Below are 11,787 nucleotides of genomic sequence, written 5' to 3' on the forward strand. Positions count from 1 at the left end.
AAGCATTTATCTTATGGTTTTAATATCAGTATGTGACATGCATCAAATATGTCATACATTATACCTCTGTCCATCAGTTTGCCCATCCATGCGTCTTCTATGATTAAGGACAAAGGACACTATTACATTCAAGCCAGTGAGCTATTTTGCTGGTATTGTGCTTGTCATGAAAATATAGAAGATAGAGTAACATTTTATAGCTAAATACTTAGAAGAGTTTAACTATAATACTCAGTGACATATTTCCTCACAATCTGTCGCTGTCACTCTTACAAATGAAAGCAGTAATGCATGAAGGGTTATTATAGGGTCTTCTAAGGTTGAAGAGCTTCCGTATCTTAAAATAATCAGAATTTGTTTTAACAGTATGTTCTATAGAATTAATATTTTCTTTCACAGTGATAAGTGTTTTATAATTTTAATAACCTTACCAATACAGCTGGAAGTCTTCAGTACAGTTATATGAAGGCAGTAAAAACTAATTTTAATTGTATGTTGTTTTCCTATTAACAGTGATTTCTGGGAAAAAGATGACCTTTTTAGAGTCAGTGACAAAAATAGAAATTGAGTTTTTTTTTTTATTACAGCTGAAAATTGAGGTCCCTTATTCAATAATCAATGAGACTTAAATTAGTGAGCTTAGTGTTTAATAGCTCTGAATGGCTTTGCTAGTTTTCAGTGTCATGCCAGGTCCAGTAATTACAGCTACGCTAAGTTGTACAAAATTCAGATAGCTGCGTGATCATCGCTTTAACGTAGGATCATGACAAGAAAGATGTAATGTTTGCCACGTGCACAAATTTCACATTACTTCAGAGGATATTATATTGACTTACATTCGTTTCCTGGAGACTTACCCCAACCCTAAACCAAAAGCTTTATGCCAAAATGTGTTGATTTACCATATAAAGTCTTCTTTTCTTTCCCCAAAAAAGTCTCCACAATGTAAAACAGTTCTCAATATGTTCCCATAACATGAATAATTCAAGTAAACACAAGGTCACACACATATGCATTATGATTAATTCTCTCTTCCCTTAGCAGCTTCTCACAGTAAAAGGCTGAGCAGCTCCATGGTGCAAATGTTGCTGTGTATGTGAGAGTAAATAAGACCATTTCAGAAACATTCGTTTTTTTCATTTTTTAAATTTACCTGTAAGCCACTAGGTTTTTTTCTTTCTTCAGAAAATTAATAATGCAGCCTACAAAGCCTGTGTGAAGAAATCTTTTATATTTGCCGATATGTAAGCTCATCCTTTCATTCTTCCTGTGAATGAAGTGTGTTTGGAAACAAAACTACAAAAAGATCTGTCCATATTTGAAAAAAAAAAAAAATCACAATTACACAACACATCGTACTTCAACCACAACACGGTACCAAATCAGATTTTACTTTTCCGTTGTAATAGAGCAGAGAACAGCGTTAACACAGAAGCTGCTGCCGTACACTTGAGCCTCAGAAGGTCGGATTAGACCTTTCTCTTTAATCAACCACGTCTTCTGCCCGGGACCCTCCGCTGACTAGGAGTACGCATCCCATGTCGCCATGGGAACAGACGGATTTGATTGGCAGATCCAAGGGAGCCTTTGGAATTTCTAATCAAGTGGCTGTCTGGCTTCTTCTCTGTTTGGCGATACTGTTGTTTGACTGCTGGGATTTTGCCCTATAAGAACCACCGATAACAGTACAGTAGCAATTAGCCTCAGATACGTTCTAAGTGCTGTTCAAAGCTAAAAGCTGCTTGTTGTGGTTTGAAAGTCTGCATAATGTGTACTTGGCTATACTGGATGAGTGTGATATGCACTCATTTCCATATTAATGGACAGATAGTTGGATGATATTGGGGGCTTTGTGGATAAAGACGTATTCAGCTGTGTCTGAGGGAACAAGGTTGAATTCAAGTTGCAGATTTTTTCGTATTAATGTATTTTTATCCTGCGACTGCTTTGAATCGGCTTAGAAATACTTAATTTATCACTGAGTTGTCTTCATATTTGACAAATAACTTTATTTATTGTTAATAAAAAATAGCCTTCAGGACCACACAACTGAAAAGAAAAAAAAGCACTGTACCTAATAAGTCACTCCAGGCCCTTTGCATTTACAGTACATTGCTTTTGAACTCTGCTGCAGAATTATAATACCACGGAAAACAGTAATTAAATGTCCTCTGTTGACTGAAAAAAGAATGTAGCTGAGGCAAATTAACAATGACATAAAGGTTCTCCCAACATGCTTATATTAGCTGAGATTTATTTATTTATTCATAGTTTTTCCTTATGCATAAGGACTTTTTCTGTTTATATTCCATGATTTTATTTTCATGTATTCACATTTAGTTGACCTGACATGTCGTAAATCTTACATGTCAGGCAGATTGACAAACAAACCTCAAAGAAATTCAGGTTTTTACATTAAATCAGCATGTGTGTGCAGTTGTAGCAGGAGGCCTGAAGTCACAACCAACACACACTCATGTACGTATACATGCACACTCACAGATTCATGAATAGTTTCATTAAAGAAACACCTCTTTGACTCTTTACGGGATGCCATTATCTAGCAGGAGAAAAACCTCTCATTCTTTATCACAGTGTCTAGATAAAACTGTTGAGTCAGCTCAGGAGCATAAGAAGAAGAAAATTAATTTCAAAGAGTAAAAAACGATAATTGAAGCTGCCCCCGAGAAGCGATTTAGATGAATGTAGGCTTTCTTCGAGTCCTCTGTGAACAAAAGACTCTTTAAATCGGAGGTTACTCTCACACACGTTCACCCGACGCGTCCGTGCACTCGTTGGAGCTGCTTCGTAACCATGATGGATGGTCAGTGTCACTATTCCAGCAACATGTAGCAGCTTGACAGATAAGGATGACGGATCACAATGGATTGCTTCAGTGTCATGTTTTCGCTTTGTGAAGAGCAGGTGAGGCGACTGAAACACGCGCACACTCGCGTGATTCAAGGGCGGCAGAGCGTGACAAAGAAATGGAGGGACAAGCTTCATATCTTCTTCCTTTCACACCCTCAGTCTTTTATGTTTCCTCCCAGCTTACTTCCGCTGGCTAAGCAGCAGCGGGTCAAATATCGGTTTAAATTTCTCTGAGAGGACGCGCTTGCATTTTATTTTCAGCATACAATAAACACTGTTTGCCGTTGCATTACTCTCCCTTTGTAGCATGCATAAAATAAGGATGATTCCAAGACGTCCTGACACAGCAAAGTGCACAGAAGCAAATGTGCACAAGCCAAACATCAAAAATGTTTATTGTTCCTTATAAACTGAACAAGACTCTGTTGGGAAATGAGGTTTATTGTGTTGCTTCTGAGTGTTTATTTGTTAATGTCAGCTGTGGAAGAGTAGATGTGGAAGATGGAGAATGAGAAGGAAAGCAAGAAGGAGAAAAAAAAGTCTTTATCTGGCTGCAGTGGGACCATTAAAGCAAAAAAATGCCCTTGTTTTTAAAGGGTAGGTGTTATATCGCTATTGCTTTGATCTGAATCAATGCATCTTTTAGACTATTTGGCACCACATTCCATTAGCAAGTTTTTTGGCAGCAGGTTTGAGACGATTCATCATCGCCATAAGCTTCGAGTGTATCAGATGTGCACATTAAACACCTCAAAAATGAGTTAAATACGGGTACATCAATGAAATTCCACTGCCAGCGTCTGAGTCGCCAGTTCTTCTCTTAAGCGCTTTAAAAGTGCTGGTATAGATAGCTCAGCTGGCTGAATGGGTGACCCATAAATAGGGGCTGTAGTCCCCGACGCAGTGGTCATGGGTTCGAATCCAGCCCATGGCCATTTAGTGCATGTCGTTCCTGCACTCTTCTACCCATGTTTCCTGTCTCTCTCTGCACTGTCCTATAGAATAAAGGCCAAAAAGTATCAGAATGAAGAAACAAACAAAAAGGCCATGCATCTGTGTGACTCTTTGAAGCCAACAAAGGTCTGTGGCGGTTGAATAAATGAATAACGGCGAAATACCCAATGCTACAAGAGTGGCGAAAGATTTTAGGCGCACGTGAGAAATGGCTTGGGTTGTTGCGTCAGATGCTTTTGTGTTTTTAGCTTGATTATTTCTTTGTAGCCCCCTACAGCAAACAACTGATTGCGTGCCAGAGCTTGAAAGTAGATACAGTTGGATTACAGTGGTTGTTTGGTTTGGATCATTTCGACCATCAATCACATTTTTGTAAATGACTGTCTTTGCTTAATAAGTTAGATTAGTGCAACCATAAAATATCTAGATTGCCAAATTGCTACTGGAGTTAATGACAGTGATTTACAGTTCTGCCGTGGAGTGAGTGTGTGTGCGTTTGTGTGTGTTTACATGTTTTTCACAGCTCTCCGGGAAGCCTAATAAAAAGTGAATATCAGTAAACAGTAGGACTCACTCAGACAGAGCTGCAGACTTATGCAGCTGATCATTATCAAGTACAAAAATGGATTTTTAACAGGAAATTATTTTTTGTTTGTGTGTTGCTTTGCTTAGATGGACCGCGGCCATCCCAAAAGGAGATCATCTCGCTCAGAGCCTTCATGCTTCTCTTCCTCAAACAACTCATACTTAAGGTAAACTAAAAGATGCTGATTATCATGATCTTCATCACATAGTTTAAGCTTCAAGAAATGCACTTTTTTTCCCCCCTATTATATTCTCTGTTGTTTTCCGCCTGGGGTTTTCTGGCTTAATCTAAAATGTGTGTGTGTGTGTGTGTGTGTGTGTGTGTGTGTGTGTGTGTGTGTGTGTGTGTGTGTGTGTGTGTGTGTGTGTAGAGGAGACTTATGGATCAGCAGCCTGAATGAAACACTGTAGCTTTTGTGTTTGGGTGCTCGTATTGATTTCCCCCTGCATTTGCATGACTGTGAGGTTGTTGCTGCTTCACGGTTAAAATGCATTACCCCGGAACAGATTTAATGAAGTCATCTGAGGTTAGCAAGAAGCCAAAAACAACTGAAGATCATGAATGTTCTGGTTGATGTCTGTTTTTCGTAGGACCGAGGCGTGAAGGAGGACGAGCTGCAAAGCATCCTCAACTATCTGTTGACCATGCATGAGGTAAATGCTGACTTCTGTATTAAAATAGACACGGAGAGAGAGGCCATAGAGAGACACTGAGAGTGGCTGAGTGGAGCTGGTGACGAAATGTGCATTATAAATTGTGGGCTGGAGTTATGGTCCACTTAAGCGAGTGAGAGTGTGAGTCAGCTTTGGTGCTGTGACAGCATGAAAAATGGCGCAACAATGGACTGAACAGAATGTACTCTTCTGTAACAATTATAGCTATTCTTTCTCTGAAATACCATCTGCCCTTCCACAATCACCCCTTTCCTACATCCACCCCTGCAAGCGTCTCTTTGTCTCCTTAACCCTCTGTTCGTTTGTCCCTGCGGGGGCTTTCTCCTCCTCCTCACCTGTTCAACATTGGTTTCTTTCCTTTGCAGGATGAGAATATTCACGATGTGCTGCAGCTGTTGGTGGCTCTTATGTCTGAACACCCGGCGTCCATGATCCCTGCGTTTGACCAGAGAAATGGCATAAGGTGAAGGCTGGCCTCACATTCACGAGTATAGATTTGACAAGATCACACTGGCCTAAAAGTGTCAGTTTTATCCATTTAGACATTTTCTGCTTGTGTATTTTGATTACACCAAGTTACCATTACGATATAAATTATTTTGTATCACCAGACTCACCCTCTTTAAAGAATTCACAAAGCGGTTTTAATTATATATCTGCTCATGTCTCTTTATGTTTCCATTTATAAGTCAAGAATTTTAAAACTAGGATAGAAAATTTTGACTTTCTGATGTAAAATTTTCCAAAATCAAGTGTTCTCTGGATTAATCACCTCACGACAAATTTATTATGTTTTCCCTTATAAGCAAAGAGAATTTTCAGTTTTCTTCCACAGTGGTTTCATACAGCAACCCTACAACGAATGCTTTTCGTATGGTTAAGCCGTTGTTTATATGTTCAGTTACAGTACTGATGTGAAGAATACAAAGGGTAGCTTGAACCAAACAGCAAGACTTTTCAAAGATGGACTCTGACTGTGCTGGTAATTCCCCTAAAGCACAGCTACACATGGATGTCTTTTAGGTTGCTATGGCAACTCTTCTGTTGCTAGAGAGCTAGTTGCAAACTGTGTTGTCTTTTTTTATATATATATTTATGCCCTCTGTGTACACTGCTTTGAAGAAAATGCTTCAGTCAGCGCACGTGTTGTTAACTGTAAGTTGGAGGATGTTTACTGAGTATCAGGCAGCAGGTGTTTACTACGCACTGAAGAACTCATCGATTCTTTTTTTTCTTTTTTTTACTTTTAGCATACATGTGAGGTATTGTAATTCTTCCTACTGACATGTGAAATGTGTGGCTGTGTGTTTGACATGTTGCAGGGTGATCTGCAAGCTGCTGGCCTCTAAGAGTGAGAGTATTCGGGTCCAGGCCCTCAAAGTCTTGGGCTACTTCCTCAAACACCTCGGTCACAAGTCAGTACCTTTCTTTGTACTTTCCTGATACACCGATCAGGCATAGCGTTATGACCATCTTCCAAATATTGTGTTGGTCCCCTTTATGCTGCTAAAACTTCTCCTATCCAGTGGGCCATGGACACAGGACCTCTGGGGATGTCCTGCTGCACCAGTGAGTTCTGTGGGTCCGGTGGGTTGCAGGGTGGGACCTATCTAGATCAGGCTTATCCTTGCACATTCTACAGATGCTCAGTAAGATTTGGAAGTGCGGAGCATGGAACCTGGGTGAACAGCTCAGCTCTTTTCAGCAGTTTTTCCTGTGCGTCTGGGTGCATTGTCCTCCTAAGGGTGGCAGCTGGCATCTGGGACTGCTGTTGCTATCAGGGGTGGGGGAGTTGCTTGACCTGCAATGTTTAGGTGGGTGGTACATGTCAAACATCCACATGAATGTCAGGACTCAAGGTTTTCCAGCAGAACATTGCATTATGACAAGATGATCGATGTTATTCACTACACCTGTCAGTGGTCATAATGTTGTGGCTGATCGATGTATATTCCTCTGTTTTATATTCAACAAATGTGGAATCACTGAATCACTGAGCACCAAAATTTCCCAACTCTTTCCTGTCATAACTGAAACACAAATGCTGCATCAGTGTAGGGAGATGGAGAGGCACCACATATCATAGATCAGAGAGCGAAGACGGCAGTAAAAAAACGGAAAAAAAAAACTACAGCAGTGCCGTCTCCACTGAGCCTTCGAAAGACTGTTTGTTTGTGTGTATGTGAAGATAATGTCCTCATCATCACGTCCAGGCGGAATAATCATTTTGACAGTGCACACTGGCAGGGAGGTGGGACCTTGATGAGCAGCAATGAATGCTGGGGGATTTATTCATCCCATGTGACACGCACGCCTCGCGCTGCACGACATGAAAGCAGGCTGCCGTGCTGCACCTGAGCCCTGCACTGTCAGTCCCCCACCTCCTTAACATCTGCTCCAACCAAACATCCTGTAGGGCTGCCTCTTTTGGTTTACATGTCATTTCAACACTTATGGAAATTTAATATCGATCCAGAGGGCACTTTAGTGTTACATAAAACAGGACACAGTACAGCCGAACACTTTGGCTCTAACTTTATCGAACATGACCTATTTCTTGTGTTTTACAGATAATCTGGTGATTTATTGACTTAAATACAAGATAAAAAAATAAGAGTTCTGCTGTAACTTTGATTTGTTTCAGAGCGATTGATTTTTTTGCAGTATTGTTGATAGCTGACACAAATTACAAAATGGTTTAGATTATATTGGGTTTCTAACAAACACCTTAATGCTCAAGTTTTTCCTCATTAATATTAAATGTTACACCTGCTTTCTAATAATACAATTGAGGAACTGCTTGCTTGCTAATGCCATCTGGTGAGAGTTAATTAGTAATCTTGACAAATCTTTCGCAGTTTTCTGCAAAATGAAAATGCCTTGCAGGTGTGTGCACCTCTTGAGAGATGATATGTAAAAATGCACTTTTAGCTGTCTGTGTTTTAAGTGTGTTGTGTAGTGTAGTGTGTAGTGTCTCAAGTCCGACTGATGCAGATGGTAGATATTTTTATTGTATGATAAAGGTTTGTCGTAACAGCCATCCTCTGCATTGGCCTACCAAGTTTCTTATGCTTATTTATTAGTGGAGAACAGATTAAAATAGCAAACAAATTCTCAACTCTTTTTTTAAACTACTCACCACAGCATATGATTAAATGTTGTGCAAAATGTAGTCAGGAATATACAGACGCTTGGAGCATTTTTCACTTAATTCAATTTCAAAAATACTCCAAGTCAGTCAACCCTGATTTCTGAGCCTCTCAAGTTAAAAGCCTCTTAGAAACATAAATTTCACCCACTACCAAGGTTAATAATCAAAGCTAACAAAGTTAACAGCCACATGAGCATTGCCCCGGTGTCTCCTGCATTGTTAGCGTAGTTCTGTTAATGCGGCTTGTTAATTTCTCTTGTTGGTATTCAGCTCTTTATCCTCTCTGGTGCCATCATAACTGACAGGGCCACATGTTGCCACCTGCCAATATCAGACCGTCATCCGGTCAGTGACAATCAATGCCACTTTCAGCTGTCATAAAGCTGTTATGAATGTGTGCGCTTTTCTTCTCTGCAGGAGGAAGGTTGAGATCATGCACACGCACAGCTTGTTCACACTGCTGGGAGAAAGGCTGATGATGCACACCAACACAGTCTCCGTCACCACCTATAACACTCTATATGAGGTAGGTGATTGTCTCACAGCAGCTTATTCACATGCTGCGTTTCTATAGTAATGTTACGCAGTGGTCTATTTTGAGGAGGTCGATTTAAAGGCTTTTGATTGATTGTTGTCAATCCTGTGTCTGTGCAGATTCTCACAGAGCAGGTCTGCACTCAGGTGGTTCACAAACCGCATCCTGAGCCCGACTCCACCGTCAAAATCCAGAATCCCAGTAAGTACAAAAACACAGTCGCTTGCATCTCTCTGTCTCTCTGTGTTCTTTGGTCTGCCAATAATGCAGTTCCGTTTTAATGCGAGTAAACAAACAACAAAGCTGGAATTGAGAAACCGACGCCGCTGCCATCTCCCACTTATTGATCTGCCGAACATTCTCCTGTCCCTCACATTTTTCTACCTCATTCAAAAAACATTCTCCTACATTTGCTTCTCCCGCTCTCTCATCGTGTTGTTTTCTCCCCATTAACTGGTTTATTTCCTCCCACCCAGTGATTCTAAAAGTAGTGGCCACCCTGCTTAAGAACTCCACTCCCAGTGCTGAGCTGATGGAAGTCAGGAGACTCTTTCTTTCAGACATGATAAAACTCTTCAGCAACAGCCGCGAAAACCGACGGTAAAAACCACACAAATGACTATACTTGCATTTATTCAGCTGCTTCTTTCAATGATTATTGTTATGTTTTGAGATGTGAGAAGCCCATCCTTCAGCCCAGCTCACATACTCTGTTTGTGTTGTGCACCAGCTGCTTGCTGCAGTGCTCTGTGTGGCAGGACTGGATGTTCTCCCTCGGATACATCAATCCCAAGAATCCTGAGGAGCAGAAAATCACGGAGATGGTGTACAACATCTTCAGGATCCTTCTCTACCACGCCATCAAATATGAATGGGGAGGCTGGAGGGTCTGGGTTGATACCCTGTCAATTGCACACTCTAAGGTAAGAGTGGGATATGTACATTTCAGAAAATAGTCTTTATCACATTGTTACATAACAGCTCCTGCTGAAGCACTTTCATTTGTAGATTCAGTGTGTTGTGTGGCTAAAAATGAACAAATACTAATAGTGGTAATGATTTGTAGATATTGATATTTGACTGAAGATATCTTTAAAGCTGAAGTAAAGCATATTCGTTTGTTTATATTGACTTGTTATTCAAGGCAAGACCCAAAATGAAAATATATCAATTTCAATAACTGCTCACTGCTTTTCACTGTTCAGTGATGGGAGTTTAACTCACCCAGTTAGTCATCACAGTGTGAAAGTGAGTGGACATTATAGATGGAGGTCTAAGAGCCCCGAGAGGCTGGTGTCCCAGTTTTATCCATGCGGCCTTTGGTTTAGATGATCTATGAGCCTCCTTAGACCACCTGTTTGTTATTGATGCAGAAGTTAACCTTGACATTGCTTATGATCTGATCACATAACCAATTACACTCCACCATCTGTAACAGGTGACCTATGAAGCCCATAAAGAGTATTTGGCAAAGATGTACGAAGAATACCAGCGTCAGGAGGAGGAGAACATGAAGAAGGGAAAGAAAGGCTCTGTGTCCACTATCTCTGGACTTTCAGCTACGCCCGCTCCTGTTGTCAATGGCAACCTGGAGATCGATGACAACTCTCAGACACAGACACCTGAGAGCGAGGCTGAATACAGCGAGGGTGCTGGCGGCGACTCACGCAACCTCCTGGCAGAAGGCGCTGTGAAGCGACCCAATGGAGAAGCACTGACTCCTGGGGAGCAGAGTGCTGGTCCGGGGGTGAGGGTGGAGGTCCACGACCTTCTGGTAGACATTAAAGCAGAGAAGGTAGAGGCCACAGAGGTAAAGTTGGATGACCTGGACCTCTCTCCAGAAGGCCTCGGTGGAAGTGTAGGTGGAGGAGGTGGGGGAGGAATGGAGAATGGCCCTCTGGTGGAGGTTGATTCTCTCCTGGACAGTGCTTACTGCTCTGTGGTTCAGAACCTAAATGGGAATCTGGCGCCTAAAGATGACACGCCAGGATCAGGGGTTGGAATAGGCTCGAGTTTGGGGCTTTCAGGAGTCAACCTGGAGGATGATGGGAATATGGGTCCACTCATCACATTGGCTGATGAAAAAGACAGTGTCCCGAGTAACAACGGATTTCTTTTCAGCAAGGTAGGACGTTATATGAAGATTATTCTCACTGGTTAATTAAAATCTTATCTGTGGAGCCACATCTTTTCCTGCAGTCCAAGAATATAATTTCACCAATCAATCACTGTTGTATCTCTGCGACTTTCCATCCTTCTTTCTTTTTGTACCTTCCCAACATTAAAAAAGTTATAGCCACAGGCTTTTCCTAATGTCTTAAAGCGAGTCTATATTTCCTTACGCCATTCATGTCTCCCAGGTTGATGAGAAGCTGCTCCCGGCTCTGGCAGCCACAGATCCCCTTGTACTGCCCAGTCCAGACCAGCCCACTCCATCCGGTCCAGCTCACTCCAACACCAGCGCCAGCGATGACCTCAGCCTTCTGGCCCACATGACTAGCTGTGGCTCAGATTTAACACAGACCCAGAGCCACACTCCTGGGGAACTTCCAGAGGATGGGCCCTTCAAGATCCAGAGCCCTCTAGCTGACATCAGCTCCATTGCTGAAGCTGAGAGCCAAACCCAAATCCAAGGAGCTTCAAGACCAGATTTTCCGGAGGGAGAGGGAACATCCGGTGCAGAGGGAGAAGCTGTGGGGCTTAAGACTGGGGGAGACACAGCCAGCACCACCTCTGATACAGAGAGGTCAGATGATGGGAAAGACAAGGACACAAAGAAGATCCAAACTACTGCAACCACTCAGGTGTGTTTATGTGTGTTTGTACACTCATCTGTTAGTGAGTTGCAAGGTCACTTTTATTGCACTTGTACCTGTGTACTGTAGTGGTGCAATGAAGCTACAGTACATGCTGTACTTTTTATTCCTTGTATGTATTTACATTTATAAAAATGTGTGGTTTTGATAAATCGGCATTCAAATGAAAATGCTAACATTCTCCAGATTCTGTTTTTGGA

General features: G+C 41.6%; 1 protein-coding gene across 14 annotated transcripts in view; it reads left to right on the plus strand.

Moving 5' to 3' along the window:
• Positions 1 to 11,787, plus strand: part of nbeaa (neurobeachin a) — a 92,919-nt gene that overhangs the window by 52,988 nt on the left and 28,144 nt on the right. For all 14 annotated transcript variants that reach the window (XM_035943027.2, XM_035943030.2, XM_035943035.2 and 11 more), the window contains exons 14-23: positions 4,498 to 4,577; positions 5,002 to 5,064; positions 5,451 to 5,548; positions 6,408 to 6,500; positions 8,654 to 8,762; positions 8,891 to 8,972; positions 9,248 to 9,371; positions 9,502 to 9,694; positions 10,210 to 10,896; positions 11,132 to 11,575. In XM_035943027.2, coding sequence (XP_035798920.1) covers positions 4,498 to 4,577; positions 5,002 to 5,064; positions 5,451 to 5,548; positions 6,408 to 6,500; positions 8,654 to 8,762; positions 8,891 to 8,972; positions 9,248 to 9,371; positions 9,502 to 9,694; positions 10,210 to 10,896; positions 11,132 to 11,575 — 1,973 coding nt within the window. The remainder of the gene's footprint in view (positions 1 to 4,497; positions 4,578 to 5,001; positions 5,065 to 5,450; positions 5,549 to 6,407; positions 6,501 to 8,653; positions 8,763 to 8,890; positions 8,973 to 9,247; positions 9,372 to 9,501; positions 9,695 to 10,209; positions 10,897 to 11,131; positions 11,576 to 11,787) is intronic.

Source organism: Amphiprion ocellaris, chromosome 14, assembly GCF_022539595.1.
Source record: "Amphiprion ocellaris isolate individual 3 ecotype Okinawa chromosome 14, ASM2253959v1, whole genome shotgun sequence".
NCBI lineage: Eukaryota > Metazoa > Chordata > Actinopteri > Pomacentridae > Amphiprion > Amphiprion ocellaris.